This window comes from Eumetopias jubatus, unplaced genomic scaffold (assembly GCF_037043125.1).
Source record: "Eumetopias jubatus isolate StellerSeaLion01/CBP00866 unplaced genomic scaffold, mEumJub1_p1.0 scaffold_4, whole genome shotgun sequence".
NCBI classification, from domain to species: domain Eukaryota; kingdom Metazoa; phylum Chordata; class Mammalia; order Carnivora; family Otariidae; genus Eumetopias; species Eumetopias jubatus.
In genome coordinates this window covers 20,586,737-20,609,211 of record NW_028274810.1, presented here as the reverse complement: position 1 = coordinate 20,609,211, position 22,475 = coordinate 20,586,737, and the positions used below count along the sequence as shown (strand labels likewise).

At 33.4% G+C, this 22,475-nt stretch overlaps 1 protein-coding gene across 4 annotated transcripts in view; it reads right to left on the bottom strand.

Annotated features, from left to right (window-relative positions):
* The window catches only part of COL11A1 (collagen type XI alpha 1 chain), a 193,174-nt gene that overhangs the window by 16,965 nt on the left and 153,734 nt on the right, over positions 1–22,475 (bottom strand). For all 4 annotated transcript variants that reach the window (XM_088022931.1, XM_088022932.1, XM_028101999.2 and 1 more), the window contains 11 exons: positions 19,987–20,040; positions 18,325–18,378; positions 17,272–17,325; positions 13,741–13,794; positions 12,999–13,106; positions 12,654–12,707; positions 11,961–12,014; positions 10,882–10,935; positions 4,728–4,781; positions 4,495–4,602; positions 3,981–4,034 (listed from right to left, as the gene is read on the bottom strand). In XM_088022931.1, coding sequence (XP_087879057.1) covers positions 3,981–4,034; positions 4,495–4,602; positions 4,728–4,781; positions 10,882–10,935; positions 11,961–12,014; positions 12,654–12,707; positions 12,999–13,106; positions 13,741–13,794; positions 17,272–17,325; positions 18,325–18,378; positions 19,987–20,040 — 702 coding nt within the window. The remainder of the gene's footprint in view (positions 1–3,980; positions 4,035–4,494; positions 4,603–4,727; positions 4,782–10,881; positions 10,936–11,960; positions 12,015–12,653; positions 12,708–12,998; positions 13,107–13,740; positions 13,795–17,271; positions 17,326–18,324; positions 18,379–19,986; positions 20,041–22,475) is intronic.

The window sequence follows — 22,475 nt, the reverse complement described above, 5'->3', positions numbered from 1 at the left end:
AAACAGGGATGGTACATTCTTAAGTGTCCAGAATATACAATCAAACATTTTTCCCTGCAGTATTATGCTTTACAGAATATTTGCTTTAATATGCATCTCACAACTCTAGTGCATTGAAGTTTAAAGAAACGGTAGATTCTGCACTTTATTTAGAATGTAATATTGTGAAATAATGTTTAGTTTGGTGAAAAGCAAATGCTTTATTATTTAAACCTGGTGAATCATTATGGAATGCTACACGTCTCAACCCTGTCTACAGATAGTTCAAAGGTAGCATTAAAAAAACTCAAACTGAAATTCAGTAAGCCATCCTACCATTTTTTTTCAGGCACTTACGGTTTGAAAAATAATGGTATCAGATATTTTATTTATCAGTATGTGAAAAGAAGGAATGTATAATTAAATTATGGTAAATTTTCACCTCTTTTTCTTGTTGACTACTCAAAAATTTGATTCAACTTAAAAAAAACCCTTTTATTATTCTTTATATAATCTCATCATTGTCCTTAGCTTTCTGTTAGCTCTCATATGTACTATTTAATCTATCCTCAGTTCCATATGGTGATTCTAAATATATATGTACATAAAATTCATGCATTTATAGAAGTTTAATTTTTACCATGAAAAATGTTTAACTTTTAAAGTGAAAAATACTGTACCGTATCTAAACTCTAGTACAGCTGATTACAGAATGGGCAAGCACCAAACGCATATCATTTTAAATGTTCTAAAAGATCCGTTTCACTCTCACCCCAAAGAATTTCCATTCTAAAGGTTAATATAAAGTTGTATATAAAATACCTATAAAATACCTTTTAAGTAAAGAAAGTGTATAAGGAGGTATATAAATACTCTCTGATAAAACAAAAAGCCAGAGAAAAAGGAAAGACATCCATACTGCTAACCGCTCTGTTAGATAGAGTGCAATTGCCTAATTAGGTAGCTGCCTATCTGGAATGATGAAAGCACTGTAAGTTGTACTTACTAAACAGCTAAGTTATGTTTAAAAGTTGGGAAAGGGGAATGTTTTCTGACTAGTGGACCCTACAGCAAGAAGTTTCAGGCACCTTCTAGAAGGGGAAAAGGGACCCAGTAGGTAGTTGCAGAAATATAGTGATAAACAGGCTTCTGAAACATGTGTAGACTTGGATATGGATGTGAATATATTTATAATTATAATGAGGAAAAACACATTCTGGAGAGAATATTCAGATGAATTTCATATGGATTAATTTCAGAGACAAATGAAAATTCGTATGAGTTCTGAAACCTCTTATTTTTACCTCCCACATTTTTAAGCCTAACATACACATTTAAGCCTCTCTTTTCCTTCTTTAATAATCTTACCATACTTCTGATGAAGGAAAGGTCCCCAGAGGGAAGGGCATTTTAACAGTCTTACTCTGAATATATTTAGCATTCTCTGCTTGATTCTATTATACTACTTACTTACTTTATACTCTAACTGCTGTAAGTCCACATAATTAGTTGGTCCTTTATATTTGCTTTAAGAGTCAGTGTCTTTCAAACAAGTTTATTGATGGTACATACGCATGAATGAGGTCAAATTTAGTTACTTTTTTTTAAGTAAACTCTACCCTCAATGTGGGGCCCGAACTTAGGACCCCAAGATCAATAGTCGCATGCTGTATGGACTGAGCCAGCCAGGCACCCCAAATTTAGTTACTTTTCACTAAGAATATGAAATTGTTTATTTTTCAAAACATCATTTCATTCAATTAATAATTCTTTATTTGGTGCTTCTACTGCCAATTAATGGTCTAAGTGTTCTACATATAACTTATTTAATTAACATAAGAATCCCATGGGTAGAAGATATTAATATCTTCATTTAATTCACTTAAACTTCATAATATCCCATGAGATAGATGCTATTGATATCCTAATTTTACAGCTCAGGAATCTAAAGCTTAGAAAAATAAATAAATAGCTTTCCTAAAGTCATCTAGCACATAAGTAGAAGTGTTTGTTTTTGAAACTAGGGAGCTTAACTTGAGAGTCAATAACCATGATCAAAAATTGCCTACTAAAATAAATTTTTCTTAGCTGAGTTGAAAAGCTCATTAAATTGCCATAAAAAGCATCCTGAAGATGGTTTCTCTGCCCATCCTCACTTCATGAGAACCAACTAGCATTTTCATTAAAGTTAGATATTGTCAAATTAATTGATGCCTTGAAAAAGCTACAATCTATTCACATTATAAGTGCTCTCTGATAAAACAAGTAGCCAGAGAAAGGCATGGCACCCACACTCTTAAATTCTGATGCTTTTCACTTCACTCTGCCTAAAAGGGTATGAGTTGTTCTGTCCCTTGCTCGGTAAACTCACATTTACCTAAGAGTCAAAAATATAAACTTTTACAAGCTGGAGTCAGATGGTATGTCTGATGGTTTTATTTTTAATATTATCTGAAGGAAATCTCCAGCATGATGTTTTTTATTTCATCTGGAGAAAGGTCAGAATACTTATTGGAAAATCTGAAATAACAAGAAAAAAAATCTCTGGCAAATTTTAAGGTGATATTAAGGTGAATTATTTTTTTTTCCAGGCTCTGACTCTACAGTTAAGAGTTTACCATATCTAAGGAGAATATTCCCTAAATAGTGGCGCAGACATGGAGCCCACTCTGCTTCAGCCAGGTCCCTGTTCCATGCTAATGGGGTCATGTGCAGATTTGATAATCTCCTGCTTGAGGCCACTCAAAATTTGATAACTTTTATCTTGATACTAAAATAAATGATCTTTAACTCTTCAGTGAAATTTAAAAAAAATAATCTCTGTAACACGAAATATTTGGTATATTTTGTGGCATTTTTACTGAAAGGGATGGTCAAAATTCCTCCACAATAATTAAGATTATGAATCCCAGTTTTGATGGCTTTGTGAGTATGTATATCTGAGGTAACTAATATGTTCATGATAAGAGGTATTTTTGTAAAATATAAATTGCTCTACAGAAGCATTTGACTATTTGAACCAACATGCATCATACTTGCATAATGCTGTATGTATTATTAGCTATTTTGATTAATCCCTTTACATGCAACTACTTTTGGACAATGAATTTCAAATGCCTCTACCATAATATAGAATCTGTCACCCAGAAAACAATAATTTTTTATTAAAGGTTTTATTTATTTATTAGAGAGAGAGAGAGAGCACAAGTAGACAGAGCAGCAGGTAGAGGGAGAGGGAGAAGCAGGCTCCCCACTGAGCAGGGAGCCCGATGAGGGACTTGATCCCAGGACCTTGGGATCATGACCTGAGCTGAAGGCAGATGCTTACCGACTAAGCCACCAAGCGTCCCAGAAAATAATTATTTTAAAGGCAAGGCTTGGATTCTCACTTCTGCCTAAATTCTGTAGCGAGGATAGCCTTGGAATCTATAATAAACTCCCATCTATGAACAGTATGCTGGTCAGCTAAATGCTCTGTTGCATATCTCAAGCATGTTTGCACATAGGGTTTGTGATAGTAACCAGGCTCCAGTTATAATAATTATGCCTTTTTTCACTAATGGAGGTTAATGTTTTATCTTTCAGTCCGTATGACTCATGAATAGAACAATTTATTTGGTGAAGGAATCACTATATGCCTGTGCCAATGTCATTCTTTTAAATGAAGTGCCAGGAAACTAAGTGTAATTGCCTGCATTTGGGGAAACTGTCCACATTTGGAAAAAAACTGGCTAGACCATTAGTGGCATTTTATTCAGAGTGGAAATATTTTCTTTTATCCAAAGGACATAAGAAAGGAAAGATCTGATCAAGTGGCATATTTTCCAAATAACCTATCAGTGAGGATTACTTTCCCCTTTTTAGGTCTAAGTAATACGCTTCCCTGAATATTGTACAAAATATAAACTTATTTACGATATAAAACATCAGAAATTCTACCTTATAAACAATTTTATTTCTGGAATTCTCCCTTGCTAAATAACAGGAACCATCATACTCACCACAGGACCAGGAGGTCCATCTTGGCCTGCAGCTCCAGGGAGACCTTGTTCTCCCTACAGAAAATAAGCATATTTGATTTTTTTTTAATTAACAAAAGCATACATATCTTTTTTTATTTCAATTTTGGAAATCCAAAAAGCAAGCAAGCAAACATCACCTATGAATCCAATCACATGGAGAACATCTACAAATGTTATAAGCAATTTTGAATCTTTTTACATGGGGTATGTCTCTATGGATGTATGAATAAAAACTGTACATCTTTGAGTTCTTAGGGTTTAGTGTCTATTCTGCCTTTCTGTGTTGGAATTTCACCTTGGACTTATTAAAATAAATGACATATTTAAATATCTGAAGAGTATCTGGCTTTAATCACTACATAATATTTATGGAATTCCCATAAAACATCCACACCTTATGAAATAATACTGACATAAACATTTTCATTCAAAACTTTTTTTGGGGGGGAAATAAAACATTTTCAAAATGGCATCTTTTAGCAGAGATGCTCACCACCGGGCCAGGGATGCCCCGAAGACCCTCTGGACCAGGCTTTCCGGCAGGTCCCTGAGGACCAACTGGGCCAGTTTTTCCAGGAGGACCTTCGGCACCTGCTTCTCCCTGTTAGAAAATAAAATGTGTGAACATGTTAATAATGAGAAATGATATTTTTTTATGTTATTAAGAGTACTGAGATAGATGTTGTTCAATTTATGCACAAGCCATTCAAACATTGTATATTTTACCTTAGCACCTTTTTCACCTTGTCTTCCCTCTGAACCTGCAGCTCCGGGAGGACCCTATAAACAGAAAATTGCACTTAAAATATATATATTGCATATAAAAGTAACGTAACTGAAATTGTGCAAGACTGTTGAATCACAGATCTGTACTTCTGAAACAAATAACGCAACATATTTAAAAAAAAAAAAGTAACGTGACTGAGGACTTATTCACAAATACTCCAGTTTAATCTGTAACAGATTCTAATAAATTGTGGCTGTCTACAGTTATTTAGGGTTTAAAACACAAAGAAAAATCAAAACCCTTTTTGATAAAAACTTGCAGTTAGCATATTTTTTATTTTACATTTTTAAAAATTTTATTATGTTATTAAAAATAAATGAAGCACAGACTGACAGATAATCACATCATATAAATGTAAGGAAATGGTGAAGATACATTTTTTAAGAAATGCTGATGACTTAGTCACCCTTAGTGTGTTGAATACTCAGGTATCATTTATTATATTGTGTAATTCGGAATTAATTGCATGTATTACATTTCCCTTCCATCCTTAAATGGGTTTTAAGATTTGCTCCTTTCTCAATCTTAGAACATCCATATGTTATGCATTCTTATACGATCATGTTCAAACTAGGGCAGCGCAACATTTAAAATCTTGACTGTCAGCAGAAATTTTATTTTCATTTTCCGGAACTATGCAATTCACATAAATAAGTGACATAAAAATAGTTATCACTTTTTAAAATCTAATATTAGAGCAAGAGCAGGAAAAAAAAAACCCTTCACACTCCATATGGCATCCAACAGCTTAAGAGAATATTCTGGTCTTTGCCTGACTTTTGCACAGCTCCATAGATTGCTATGGAGAGATGATAATTATTAATCAGTTTAAATCTATTCGTAATACTGCTCCTCGACTATATACATATCTTTGTAAGATATCTGTCAACCCAATTCTCTTTAGTTCTTTTTTTATTAGCTTTGTGACTTTAACAATTTATTAGTATTCCTGAACTTCAGTTCTTTTATCCATAAAATATTACCAATAAAATCCTCTTGCTATAGAATTGTTGTTAAATTTAAATGAGATAACACATATGAAAGTATTTTTCAAGCTTTCCAGTGTAGTGGTAGCAAATGCAGATATGGAATCTGGTGCTTAAGAGCGTAAAGCCTGGACTCAGACTGCCTGGCTTCAAATCCTGGCTCTGCCACTAATTAGCTTTGTGATCTTTAGAAAGTTATACACCACGTCAGAGCTTCAGTTTACTTCTCTGCAAAATGTGGAGAATAATAAGAGCTATTTCCCAGAGTCATCATAAGAACTCAATGAGTTGAGAAATGTAAATGGTGTATAACAGTGCCTGGGACATAAAAACGCACTGAGCAAACATTGGCTGTTGTTACTATCATTACTAAGATTATTAGATTTTTTTTCTTATACATTAAAGTATTTTACCTATATTTTTCACCATGTTGGCAACCTAAGAGTCAGGTCAAACAAAACAAACCTCAAAATACATTTGTAGCCACCATGTCAACAAATTACTTTTTCCATACATGCTGTTTATAATACCTGAGAAATACAAATTCCATGTTTGAAACTCCTTGTTTTAACTGGAAAATTTTGAGTTGGCTAAAATATAAGATACACTATGATCCTGTAATACATAATCAGATTTTGAAATCTGATAGTCATATTTTCTTCTTACATTTACATAGTCATCTGTGAAATATAAAACATGACATTTCTAAATCTTGTAACAAAATGATGAGAAAAGAATCATTTATAATATGAACACTAACATTCAAGGTATCAAAGAAATCATCAATTTTTCAAGCTAAATAGATGTTATAATTCCCATTATATCTAAATTTTGTTTCTATTAATCACATTAGATCCTCACTTACACCATTTCTTAGTACCTTTCAAGTCAACAAAAACAGGGCACTTGGTTTGATGGCCCAATGAGAATACAATAAAAAGGCTTTTGGCCTCTAGAACTACCCCCAATATACATTTGCAATACTTTATTCTAAGACACATAAAATTTACAATTTTATTATGAAATATTTCATGTCCACTAATCAACTGAATTTTTATTACTCCTTAACAAGCATTAAGATTCAATCTAATGTTGAAATTTTCTGCACAAGTTCAAACATAAGTACAGTCTAAAAAAGAAACTCCATGGTCTCTAAGAAATTACATTTCATTTTTCCCCAGACTCTCCTGTTTTCCATTTGTTTACTTCAATTTTTGCAATGAATTGTACTCAAAATCAGCAATTGAAATTGAGGTTGGAGGTTGGGGAGGGTAGTGGAGATGGTGTTAATTGGTGAAAATAAGGTTAGGCAGGAGGATGACTTTCTTTCAGATGCCATATTAATATGCTAATGGTAAGCACATGCTAGTCTTTCGTATGGTCTTTTAAATCCACGTTTGAAATGAGTATACAGCACTTCATCAAACTCAGAGCATTCTGTGAACTCATTTATCTCAGAGAGAATCAATGAACGTAGCATTGGTCATTATTTTCTCAATATCATCACAGTAATGCCAAATATGATTAGACATATATTGTGCCTCAATCCAAAGGAAGAAATGTACAAATTCTGAAGCAGTCTCTTGAGGCAGCAGCATTATGTTAAGAATAATATATTCTTTTTTTAAAAAAGATTTTATTTATTTATTTGACAGAGAGAGACACAGAGAGAGAGGGAACACAAGCAGGGGGAGAAGGAGATGGAGAAGCGGGCCTCCTACTGAGCAGGGAGCCTGATACTGGGCTGGATCCCAGGACCCTGGGACCATGACCTGAGCTGAAGGCAGACACTTAATGACTGAGCCACCCAGGTGCCCCAAGAATAATATATTCTTAAAACTTAAGTGCTTCTTTTTAATTTCATGCTATTTATGAAAGAGGGTTACTGTAAACAAGCATCAACTTCAAATAATTCCTAGTGTAAAAATGTTGTCATAAATTATTTTGGTGTGATGTTTAACATATTAACATATGCAAATCTAAACAACCATAATGACTTATGATTTTGGATATAGAAATTATGAGATTCAGGTGAACAATGGGCTTTTCCTTATTCTATGAAGGTTTTTCCTTAAACTAGTGGCATCAAGGTATGGAGTCTTCTCAAAGGATTGCATTTACACACATGAATATTATAGAATAGAAGATTTATAAATATCTGGCTTTTAAAAAAAGCAAGTCATCAGCTGTCTAAAAATGTAACAAAAATATTGCTTTTACTGCAAGGGAGAAAAGAAAATCTGAGTTTGAGGAAGCTAGAGAATTTAAATACAAGTAAACTACAACACAAACACAAAATTGTGATTCAAATAGAGTTTCTCCAACCCAAAATAATTTCTTCCCTCTTTGAATGAATGCCTGATATCTGTCATGGTGGAAATCTATATTAAATGGATTTTCTCTGTTCTTTATCTCATTTTTCCCATTTTCATTTCTTTCTTTTTTTTTATAAAGATTTTATTTATTTCTTTGTCAGAGAGAGAGAGTGAGCACAAGCAGGGGAAGTGGCAGGCAGAGGGAGAAGCAGGCTCCTCGCTGAGCAAGGAGCCCATGCAGGACTCCGATGCAGGACTTGATCCCAGAACCCCGGGATCATGACCTGAGCTGAAGGCAGACACAACCTACTAAGCCACCCAAGCGTCCCTATTTCTTATATATATGTTTTTTTCCAGATGGTACAGATTCTTTTTAAAAGAAAGACTGGGATGAAAACAGAGAAACACACTTTTTCTAGGAGAAGAGGAAAAAATTAATAATGCGTATGGACAAATTCTTGTCTTAGTCATTTATTTCTTATATATCTGCATAAACAGATGGTCAAGGACTTAATCTAGCAAACTACTTGCTGTAATTTCATTAACTAATGCGTGTTCTGATTGGAAAACGCCTCCTAAAACATGAGACAATAAAACAGGGCCCAGTTCATTTTCTACCAGTAGCCACTGTTACACAAATTTTTTTCACCATGAGAAATATACTTCATATTAAATACACAGCTTAAGCCTCTCTCCACTATTCACATTTTACAACATTATTCTATAATTTTTCTATTCTTCCATTCATGTAAAAAATATTTAAATTGTTCTTATGTGCCAGAAATGTGCATGGAGAATACAAAAAACAAAAACAAAAACAAAAAACCCTGTGAAATCCTAAGGAGTTCATGAAGTTTAGTTATGAAGATAGACATCAAAATTAACAAAGACAGTACGTTATAAAATATGCAGAGATGAGGTAGGTGTATAAAATAGGCACAGCGTTCTAGTTTGACAGTAAGGAAGGCTTTCCTAAGAATCTAATCTCTGATCTGAATCTTAGTGTGGGTAAATGTGAGTGGGATGTTTCCTTCTAACACTTTATCTTTTGACCATTCACTTTTATGCATGAGAGCATAGGGATGGAAAGAATATATAATAAGAATATATGCACATATATAACATGCATATATAATAAGAACATAAAACATTATATGGTGTGTATATATATATATTTCTCCTTATTTCTACCAATTAATAATATCAATTATTTTAATTTTTTATTGTGAACTTTCCTCTGGCAATATGAGTTGGAGTCTTTAAAATTCCATTTAACAGGTAAATTTTGTGCATATTATAATATTTAAATTATTTTAGTGACCTCTCAGAGTTTTTTTCAATAAAAGAGCATGGAACTAGCTCTTGGTTTCAAATAGCTAGAATGATAACTTGAGATTAAAATTCCATGGTTTATTGACACAAACTGTACAATCTTCTAGTGCCTTAAGGAAATGTACATTTATTCTTCAGTATTACAAATACACGACAGAATGTACATGTACTACAAATGACAACTTAATTTTCCTACTTGTTCAATAACAGAACCTTGTTTCTCAGTATCACTGCCACTCGCAACATTCTGATCAATATTCTATTAGGAAGGTTTATTATCATTTACTCATCCATCTAGAAAGTTTTAATGGCATTCAGACTGCAGGCAAATAGGCAATAGACCTCAAAATATCATGTTACACTTTGTAATTACTTTCTAAGAATAACAGACCAATGGTTGTTTTGTAATACATTTTTTTTTCTAACGAGACCATGCTTCAGGGCTGCCAACAACAACAACAACAAAAACAAAACAAAATAATAAGAATCTTATTTAGAATGTTGTTAGAATATAAGAAGAAGGGGGAAGGAGGAAGGCAAAAAAACACTTGGTCAGCAAAGATGTTTAATATAAACTAAATTCATTTCTGGCAAAGACAAATGCTTGTAAATATTGATTCGAATTTATACTGCTGAGGGACAAAATGAAAATCTGTTCATAAAATATGTACATGAGGATGTGTAGTATGAAAATCCCCCTAAAACAAAGCTACCATTAGAAAACAACAGGATCCCAGGGGCTCCGTGCCTTTGGATTCCTGAAAGGGGAATGAACCTAAGAAATGTATTTTGTTTGCAGGGAGGTCAGAAAATAGAGTAAAGGTGGTGCAGGGGAACAATGTACATTGATATAAGTGCTGTAAGAAGCAGGTCAACAAACATGGTTTTATTATGAAAATAGTACAATTGTAAGAAAAAGACAGTTCAAGTAAATCTCCTACGATCTACTGGAGCCAATTTTTTTAACAATTCTATTTATTTCTATTTTCCTGTCATCTTTTGTTAAAATCTGGCCATGTTTCCAAATCAGAGAAGCTTGATAAGGTAAAGCAAGCTAACATTATGTGCAGACTGATTCTTGAACTCTATTGATACTTGCATTCAGGTTTTTACCATGTTTTTAGCTAGTGCTAGACTTAGGCATCTCATCTCCCTGTAGTGCACCAAGAGCTGAAGTTCAGGCTTCCATCCGTCTTTTGGAGCGGCCTCCGTTTGTACAGAGGGGAGACCTTAGCACAGAGAAGTGGGAAAATACTTCTCATTGTGACAGATTAAATCTGTCGAAGTGTGTTCTATTTTAATAAGAATTTTGACAAATGTACGAAATTACCCTGTTCTCCACGACTTACATATTTCAGCATCATTGTAATGTGCTGCCTACAGCTGAAGAATATTATGTAAGTTTATACACACAGTAGATAATGAGTGGATGTTTCAAATAAAGAATTTTAAGAACTTACTCTTTTTCCAGGAGGACCTGGTGGGCCAGCCTCACCAGATGGGCCAGGAGGACCCTATAAATGTGAAAAATACCTTTTAAGCAGTTGAGTATTGTTTTATAGCTCAGAGCATTCTTGGACATCTGGACTGAAACCAAACTTCTTTCTTCATCTCCCCACATCTACCTTTCCTTGATAACCTCATCTCTGTTTCAGGTACCTAGACTTTCTCTCAATATCTATTATTAGAGCTGGTAAGCTCAGATGGAAAACTTTTCCATAGCTGGAAGAAAGTGAATCAAATTCCTCCTTCTTCCAACTGTTCTTTTAAAAAGTGCTAACATATCTGACAAGCAGCCGGTAGACATACTAATGAACAGAATCATATGATTAATAACTTTACTCACATCACATACATTTGTGAAACCATAAAACTGTTACCTCTACATTTCTTCTTGTATGGAACTCGCATTTCTATGCCAAGGAGAACTCAGCACATTGGGATATGACCATGTGTCCTATCTACACAGAATAGCCTACAAATATCCAGTGGGGATGGCTCTAGAGATAATGTTATGTTAGGGGTGTGATTTGTCTTTGGCTCCTACTTAGCTTGTGCCTTCCTTTACCTCTCCCTAAATAACCATAAGTGGCCAAAGCCCCTACTGAGTCATTCTCAAATTAAAAAAAAATAATAATAGTAATAGTCCAATACAATGCTGAATTCATTTAGATTAGTAATTGCAGTACAGTCATGCTAATGATAGGCTGATAACATGGCTGTCTTCATTTCAGCCTTATTTGTGTTTTTAAAATAACTTTTTATTCAGTACAAAGAGATAGAGAGCTATATTTGACATAGTATGACAAAATCACAACTATGGTATTACTACATTTTTTTTTTATTATGAAGGATACTTATAAATCACATCAAGTAAGAGACTCCATGTAAGTTTGACTTTGAACTGAAATTCAAATATAACTGATAATCCTTTCAAAAAAATGTGTACCCACATAGCTATGCTTTTGAAAGTCTGATTATGTCTTTAAAATGTCTTGAGACTATGTAAAGATCTAATAAAAATAGTGTGCTTACTTACCTGTTGACCAGGATCTCCATCTTCACCCTTGTCACCACCAACACCATCTTGACCCTATGATGGGCAATAGAAAGTGATCTCAGATATTTCTCACTATGAGTTCACTTTTATTAAAACAAAAAGGTATGATATATTCTCTGAGTCCTTGAGATAAATCATTATGAAATGGACAGATAGAAGTATTACTAAAATCTTTCAATTGTATTTTAAGGATTGTGGTATCTCTCACTCTTTCGATAAAGATTTGTGAAACTGCCACCACATTAAATTTAAAATACAGTATGCTGTTAATATAAGAAAAGAAAGAGGATGTAATTAGCCTAGAACTGCAGTGCACCTTGCACCATGAACAAATATGGCACACTTTGAGATAGGAATTACAACATAGGAGAGGCTGAAATAAAAACAAAGATGCCGTAGCTTTGAAATAATAGTAATGCTGCTACTCAGTTTGTACAACCCAGCAAAGTCTGGAAAACTAACCCAAATGAAGAAAATAATCATGCAACATAGGTCTAACTGTCCTCAACTATATGGATTCTGTTGTAGCTGTGATTGCGGTTTACATTTTCTTTTCCTTTCTATTTTGGGGGTATCCACCGAAGTCATCAAGAATTTTCTTTAATTATTAACAATAGAGACACTGGGAACCACCCCATCAAAATAATTTCTTTCTTTCCCCATGATACTTACTGCAGGGCCAGGTTCCCCAGGAGGACCAGGATCTCCAGGAAAACCAACAGGACCCTAGAACAATGTTTTTAAAAGAGAGAAGATAAATAAAAACATTTTCATAAAGTCATGATATTGTGATGTTTAAGAGCTAAGTCATGGCAAAACCATATGAGAAGATTTCCCTTCTGCTAGAAAATTTTTTTAAAAATGAAATTAATGGAGAATGCTAATCGATATATGAAATGATGAAAAGTCAGCTTCACCAGCTATGGGCCAGAGTTTCATGATTTCTAACCCTTCTATGAAAAGCTCCACCGTGGCTTTGACATAGATGCCACTTTAAAGGGGACCGAGCTCACTTACCGGGTTACCCTTCGGGCCATCATCACCTGGTGGTCCCTTAGCTCCAGGAGGTCCAGCAGCACCAGGCGGACCAGCTTCTCCTTTCTCTCCTCTTTCCCCTTTGGGGCCCTACAACCACGTAAGAAAAAGAACGATTAGATCTTATAAGCTTTAAATCAGAATTTCTTAGCCTCAGCATATTGGATCAGACAACTCTCCCGGGGCCGGGGGCGGGGGGTGCTGTCCTGTGCATTGCAAGATGTTTAACAGCACCCCTGGTCTCTACTAATTTGATCCCAGCGTGTGATATCAAGAGTGACATTCCTCCAAGTGTGACGACCAAAAATGTCTCCAGACATTGCCAAATGTGTCCCCGGGGGTCAAATTCACCCCAGGTTTGAACCAATCTAAATTAGAATGAATACAATCCTAACACAATTCATACATGTTTGTTTGATGTAGCATGGTTTATTTGTTTCTTTTGTGAACAGTCCATGAAAAAATGTATAAACAGCTTATAGTTTTAATGCTCTAACTTACGTCTAACAAATGTCATTTTTTTCAATTTCTATGTAAATCAAAATACGCACAGGATATACAAGATTATTAAACAAAAAGGTTCTGCATTTGTGATTATTTTTAATGGGGAAGGAAAAGTAAATAACTGAATTACAGCTAGGAGTTAAGTTACATGTTTAATATACCCTAAAAAAGGAATTCCCAAACTGTTAACACCCTACATGGACAATAGACTAGCACTTACACCTGTGCCCGCTTCCCCAGGAGGCCCTGGGTTCCCTGCTTCTCCAGGTTCACCCTATGAAGAGGAAAGCAAATGAGCTTCAAAACACAGAAATGGCAAACAAACAAATAAACACAACCACAACAACACAGAAATGATGTTTTTACATTTGTAAAACTGTCTTCAATGCTGACCATGACATTTTAAAGCTAGAATTTAAATCATTATATTGTTTAAAAGGCAGTTAGAAGACTTTATTAAGAGGAAGGAACTTTTCTTATTACTGACCTCAGTGGTTTTTTTTCTCAAGTGAGAAGGCAGAACAGGGTAGGCTGAATGCTACAATTCTCATCAGTTAGTTAATAGAGCATTAACCTCAAGTTACCACCAAACCACACAAAACAGACATCTGCATGTTTCCTAACAAGTTCTGTATTTGTTCTGTACCAGTATTCATATTACAATTTAGCTTATTGATTAAAGAACTTTCATTTTTACTAAAATATTAATTTACTTTATCTTTACAATAGCAACTAAGCAAATCATTTGGTAGTATTTGATAGTCCTATAAAATATATTTAGTAGAGATCTAAGAACACAGAAAAATCCTGTATTATAAGATACATAAAGATACTTAGATACTAATTAAAATTGCTCCTTTTGAGGATATACATATTATAAATTTGTTAGCTTTTATGTTCTCCCTGTATAAATAGGGATGGCTGTTTTGTAGCTCAGTAGACAATAAATAAACCTCCTAGGCTATTAGGTTTTTGTTATGAAAGTCTGTTACTAATGTTTTACAGTAAGAAAAGTATAGTATTTTATTCAAGTAATCATCCAAGTGAAATAACACAGTATATTCATGTTCCATGTTTCTACACAAAATCAGTGGAACTAGAAATTTTGAAGTGGAAATTGTTTTAAATGTTTTAAAAAATGGCAGGTTTGAATTCCCTTTAATTTTTAACTCTGCTATTTCCAATAATACTGGTATAAACCCATTGCTCATAAACTGGTTTGAAATGCATCATATTAAATATAAACATAACTCCAGGGGATAGGCTATTCAGTGTACCTAATTTCTGATTCTTCAAGAATATGCACATATTTTAACTTCTTGAATTATCTTCATAGTGATGGAAGATATCAAGTATTTTCTAGGAATTTATTAGTAGTCATATTGTGTGTAAATTATTTTCTCTTTCAAGATGACTAGCAAATTCTACCTGTTACTTTAGATAAACCTTACAAATAAAATATTACACATATATTATTTACAAAGCAACAAATCAGTCACGTATCTGGGGTTGATGAAACGATATATAAGTAATATTTTTATGACCTATTATTCATATCTCTGAAATAAGACCAAAGCAGTTTGCCATTCAAATCAACTATAAAATGTCCAATTTAAATGCTTTATATTTTAAATATACACAGTATACTGCATGATCTCTCTTATATGTGGAATTTAAAATAGCCAAACTCATACAAGCAGACAATAGAATACTGGTCACCAGGGATTGGGGTGTGGGGGACATGGGGAAATGTTGGTCTTAGGTTACACAATTTCAGACACACAAGATGAATAAGTTCTGGAGATCTAATATACAACAATGTGAATATAGTTAACAATACTGTATTCTCTTAAGACTCAAAGTTAGCTAGGTGTTACCGGATAGCCTTTAAACAAATGGAAACAATACGAAAAAAGAGTCTTCCCAAACTCCAAACCTCTGGCATCCATATTTATCTTCAAGAATAACACAAGATGAAACCATAGCAGTAACTGAAGTACTTAAACTTATTCCTACTGCACCCTCGGGCTTTAGGAAACTGTAAGATAAGCTGAAAAGGCTTTTAAATTTAGAATTTATTTATTAGGAATTATTTCAGAATTTTCTAGGTGGAGAAAACTAAAACTAGAGACTTGTTCTCACAACTATCTAGTCAACATTACAGCCAGAAGGGGATGATGCCGAAGGAAGAAAAAGGAAAGTTGTGTCTGTCTTCATGTGTCTCCTACAGTTTTGCCATCAAAGACCAGTTATCTCTGCTGCTAGTTTTCCTACGACAACTGCGCTCAATGGAAAATATTCTTTAAATTCCATCCCAACTCATTTGCACGTTTTCAACACACAGCATTAAATTTAAAAATATAAACAAAGAGTCAGAAAAAAAATTTGACTGTTTATGCAGTAAGAATTAGATAATAATTTTAAAATGCTTCTAATTTAGTAGTGAAGAAACTATTTAAATGGTTGACCATATAGGATTAATTATAATCAAAATGGTAGAATGTGTTCAGCAGTTATGCATATCAAAATACTACATTCTAATCCTATCACATTTCTTTTTTCTGAGCGTTAAATCTTCTACTTAAAATAAATTAAATGCAATATGTGACATGTCAAAAATCTTTGAGACCAAACAACAGAATCATTTTTCTGATTAGGGCAAGTCTATACTTCTTATGTCATCTAATTAATAACTAGAAAACCTATATTTTTTCACTGTGTAATATTTTATGGTATGAAATTTAATTTTCATCCCTCAAAACTGGCAAATAACTTATTTTTTTAAATAAAACAAATAACAATTTCAATTTTCTTAAAAATTCTATTAAGAAATGAGCATGAATGCATAAATAAGAATTCAGAGAATCATTCTGACATTTTCATAAAAAGAAAGAGATGTAAGTGTAATCATTTTCATGAGATAATGAAGCTACTTTGAGAGCAGATATCATGGCGCACGCCAAGTATTTTGAAAAGTGCCAAAGATGGGTGATATGATTAGTAATGAAAATGTAACTCCAAATATGACAAAATGAATGATTAATTCTTTTGTAATTTGAAGGATTCCTTTTTCCTGTTTACGTCAGTTACATCAACCAATCTCTTCTTTTTCAGGAATGAGTGTTGTTAGAGATACTTAGTCTAGTCAGACATACATAGGGGTAGATCCTGACTTAGTTTCGAATGGCAACACTTTGATGAAATTATTGAAACTCTTTAAACTTCAGCTGTCTCAGCTTTAAAATGTGGATAATAATAATACCATCATCATTGTGTTGATTAAAGGAAATAACCTATGTCCACTACTCAGCACAAAACCTGGCAATAAAAAAACATGATATCCCCAAATCATATTACCACTCATTATTTAACTACTAGAGTAGATGGGGTGCAATTCATATAGCTATGTGTAAAATTCTTAGAAAGACAGAACTATTCAAAGCACTTAAAATATCAGCCAATATCATCAAAGTCATCAATTCTTGATGTGGCAAACTGTGCATCACTACATTCCTCGCCTTTCTTTAAATAAAAATTTTATTTATTTATTTGAGAGAGAGAGAGAGATCAGGAAGAAGCAGTGGGGAAGGGCAGAGCAGGAGAGAGAGAGAGAGAGAAAGAGAAAGAGAGGCAGACTCCCTGCTGAACAGGGAGCCCAACGCAGAGCTTCATCCCAGAACCAGGAGATCATGACCTGAGCCAAAGGCAGACGCTTAACCGACTGAGCCACCCAGGCGGCCCCATTCCTCACCTTTTCTCCAACACCGCCAACTGAACCAATGGATCCTGGGGGTCCTTGTGGCCCCTGCAGCGTAGGAAAATGAGTATACAGTTATCCTTATTCTTGCAATAAAAATAAGAAATTCATAAATATATGTCTAGTAGTTCTCAAAGAAGGAGAAATTTATGCAAGAATATTCCAAATCATTTGAAAGATGGGACAAAGTGATGCCCTTTATTGAGTTGCCAAATTTACTGGTTGGCAATTAATTATATTAAAGTGATTTTCAAATTCACGAGAATTTTGAAGATATGGCAGAAAACTTTCCAACTCTAGTCATGCTGGTGGATACAAGGAACATTATTTCAATTTCTTTGCCCATCGAATAGGCCAGAATAAAGGATAATTTTGTAGATTTTTGGAGTAGATCAAAGTACGACTCTGGTTAAGAATTATGTAATCCATGCAAAACACAGTGTGTGAACCATTTCTTAGCCTTTATATTACTTAAGGGGAACTAAAACCCAAAACCTCTTTTAGTACATCTGCTGCTAGTCTATTTTACCCAGTTCCGGCCTGACCAAATTAAAAGCAAGCATAACAGAAGAGCAATTGAAAAAAAGAATAAAGGAGTTTTTCATTGTGAAATCAGAAGAGAGATAACATCAAATTCTATACATTTGTTAATGGTGACAGTAAGATAAATATGGCATTACATTTCAAATCCTGTAATATTGGAACAGTGGGTCAATTATTAAACATGGGGGAGACTGTCTTTATACAATTGAGAGGAAGCACCTTACAAGTAAAAGGTGCACATATTATCATGCACATAATTCTCTAACATGTATCGAATGTGAACTTTGAACTTCTTTTGTACTTGTGGTGACTAGTTCCCTATAAAGCCTGTTTATTTTCCTGTAAAATGAAATGTAGTGAGTAGATGATTTTTGAGCTCTTGTCCACTTAACATTTAACAATAGTGCAATTATCTCCATTGTGTCTTTACATACCATCTGCCATTAAATAATACTGACACTTAAATAACTTAAAAATAACTAACACATATTTCACAGTTCTTACATCAGCTCCATTGGGACCTTGTGGGCCTCTTGGGCCTGGAGGACCAGGTGGACCCTATAAGAGATGAATATTAAAGTTTATGAGGACCAAACACAACTGCATTTCTGATATTTTCATTTTCAATCAAGAAAACTAAAAGAAGTTTCATGCTGCAAAATCATAACCAGTGAACCATAGTAGGATTATAAGTCATTCTTGATGGGTACGACATCATGTTAGCAAATGACTTTCTACACAAAGCTATGGGGAAATTAGGACTGCAGGCAAACAATTTGATTAAAAATTAGAAAATTAGGCTATTACTACTATCTGGCACAATGAATTCATAATACAACAGAAATATGTTATAGTAGAATATGCTAGAGTGTTAGATTAAAAAAGGAACACAAAGTTGGAACAAGAAATTGTGCTTGAGTAGATTTAGAATTTATTAATCCTATAAAAGCATTTTTTATTTGTATACTCTTTTTTTGTGTATGTCAGCTTTTATGTTCTACATGTTAGAACTGAAATAAGATTAACTATTTAGTTGTCTTTCTAAAACAAATGTTCTTTTCCCTGGTCATGCATTAAAATTACCCCAGGGCACTTTTTGCAAAATACTGATGGCCAGACCCCTTACCTCAAGGTTGTGATTAAATTAGTCTGTAGTGAATACCAGGGAGTTAGAATTATTTCTAAAGGTCACAGTTTATTCTAATGTCATTGCTCAAAATGTCCTTACTATTAGCTATTACTAATATGTCAGAGAGAAATGCATTAATGATTCAAGGAACCTTAGCAGTCCTACCTAGAAAGGAGCTCTCAGTTTACCTGATGCTGCTTAGAGTATTAGTCAGTTCTTTGAGTCAGCAATGTGTATTATGTTCCCTGTTTTTTAGTTTAATGTGATAAAAAGAATGATATCTGAAGAAAATAAAATCTAAAATGCAAGTGTAAAAATATCAAAATATATATTTTGAAGGAAGTAAGAATTGGGGGCAATGTTTATTGAAAAGAAGGAACGATTAGGAAATATATCCATTACATTTCATTATAGATTTCAATTACCTTGGATGATTGTTTCCTTATCCAAGGTAATTCTCAATAAACAAATATATATATTTCAAAGTTTCAGTGAACTGTTAGATGTATACTTAGAGCAGAACGCCAGAATCAATAAGTGCAAATTATTTTGTTATAACATTCTAATTCAGATGGAATTCCTTATTAAATTAAGAATTTGTTGCAAAGTACAATTAATATTTAATACTGTGTTAACATTTGCTAATTATCCAAATCATGGGTGACTATTACCTATTCTTTACCTGGTCCACTTCAAAGTCTGAAGCTAAAAACTGATAAAGAACTGAAGTTTGGCAGTTTATATACATGTCAATAATACACATACTTAAAAATAAAAATATAGATAACAAAATATCAACCAGTAATGCCATGTATATATGTAACATTACTCAAAAGCAAGAAAGAGAACAGAAAGAGAGATATTTGCTGAGAGTCTCCAATGGTCACAGGTACATGTTGGGTGGAGGAAGGGGGAGGTATCGATCTGAAAAATCAATGCCTTTGGGACTACTTTTTTCCTATTACTAAACCTGAAGAAAGATATCAATAATGTGAAAATTCACAATATCCATAATATCCTAAAAGATATAAACTTACCATGGGACCAACATCCCCATTTTCACCTTTTTCACCAGGTGGGCCCGGCAGACCCTAAGAAAATATAATAGGAAGACAGTAAAAGTCACTCATGTATTTAAAAAGAAACTTTTGGCCAATTTCTAGTATAAAGCCAAAATTAGATATAAAAGCAAATAAAAACAGAAAACTAAGAAACAGAAACTGTCATCTGTCAAAATGCTTACAATGCAAGTATTAACTACATATAATAAAATCTTATACCTATATTTACAAATAAAATTTATGTTTTGTATAATATTATACTGTTTGATTTTAGTTACAAGCACCAAATACATAATTTAGTCTGGGAATTCATGGACACTTAATCATTTGTTCCATCTTTTATAAGTAGTATATAGGACTGCCATTGCAAGGATTTTCTGAAAAATCTTGTCCCAAATTATTTTAGAACACCCTATCCAAGTGAGGTTTTTATAGTTATGTACCAATTTGACAAAACTCTTTTGAAAATAAATACTCCAGGGGTGCCTGGGTGGTGCAGTTTGTTGGGCGACTGACTCTTGATTTCCACTCAGTCCATGATCGCGGGGTCCTGGGATCCAGCCCCATGGGCTCCCTGCTTAGCCCAGGAGTCTGCTTCTCATTCTCCCTCTGCCCTGCCCCCCGGCTGCTCTTGCTCTCTTTCTTTCTCTCAAATAAATAAATCTTTAAAAAAAAAAAAAAAAGAAAATAAATATTCCAGGGTTATTCCAATACATCTCCAGGATTATAAATATCTTCTGAATTTTTACCCTGCTACTTTGACTTCGAGTCCTAGAAATCTACAAGGTCATAAAACCTGGTGTATTGTACTTCCTTTTTTCTCTCAAATTCATTTCCTTTATATCCAGGTGCAGTGTCATTGCTTTAGGAAGGGCTTTATGTTACAGAATAAACTCACAGAGCATGTTACACTCAAATTTTACCTATGTCTTTATGGGAAAATTATTTTACTTCCTCTTGGTCTTCTGAACTAGCTCTTCCATGCAAAATTGTTTATATTTCCTCTTCCATATCTCAACAATACTTTGCACATATTTGAATTGTATACCTAAAAACACAACGATGCCACTTATTTATGTACTTACAATCATAAGCTACTTTACGGTAAGTGTCAATATTTTATCTCTAGCAATTAGCAGAGGATCAGGCAAAAACTAGGATTTCAATAAAATGTTGAATTAGTGAGGAATGAATGAATTCTAAGAAAATAAATCAACAGGAAAACTACATGCAATAAAGTGTTTATTATAACAGGAGCGATGACAATTAAAATTCTCTATTATTCCAAAATTTTAATCATAGAAAACATAGCTAAATCAATTTGGTTACATAAGCTAATGGAATATTATAGGACTATTAATATGATACTAATACCTAAATATTAAGCATATATAATAAATAATAAAATATATATAAGTAAATATGCATAGTATGAATTTATCTGTGAAATATGTGTTTAAAATAAGTATGATAATTATTAGACAGAAATAGTGAAAGTGGCAAGAGTTTTTAATATGGTAAGATTATGGATTGTTTTAATTTTTTAGTGTTTTAGTATTATACCATTATTTATTTATACCTTATACACTCTACACATATTTTATTTTTAATATTTGTACAATAGCATTTCAGATATAATCTATTTAAGAAATAAAAATACACAGCACAAAAGCTCTAAATCTGTGCTGGTACTTTAGTAAAATTATTGACTTGGCACTACACTGCAGTGGCTGCAAATTATTTGACCATGACCCACAGCAATAAATAAATTTCACTTATTACGCCCTAACTGTGCACATGCAAAATGGTTGAAAGATGAGTTTAAAAAAATAATACCTTTAATGCCTAGATGGTGATTTTTGATATTTATATTTATATTTATTTGTATTTTATATTATTATATATATTATATATATTTATATTTATATTTATATTTAAAATATATATATATTTATAATTATAGATGCTTAACTGACTGAGCCACCTAGGCACCCCTTAAGTTCTTATAAGTTCTTATAGTTTAAAGTTTATAAGTTCTTAAAATTTATAAGTTCTTAAAGTTTGTTAAGTTCTCATAAACACTACATAAATTAGTAATCACATTCCTTATTTTTTTGTCTATGTTTCCATGTCCTTTTAGCATAGAGTAAATCTGATTTGGAATCCCCAAATTGAATAGTATATGAATAGTAGAGTTCATAGTTTTCTTTTATTTCTATAACAAAAACAGCTCTGCATTGCCAGCTTCTTTTCATGCATATGAGTATTCCTTTTTCTTTTTTTTAAAGATTTTATTTATTTATTTGACAGAGAGAGAGAGAGAGAGAGAGAGAGAATGAACAAGCAGGGGGGAGCAGCAGAGGGAGAGGGAGAAGCAGGCTCTCTGCTTAGCAGGGAGCCCAATGTGAGACTCTATTCCAGGACCCTGGGATCATGACTTGAGCCGAAGGCAGATGCTTAACCGA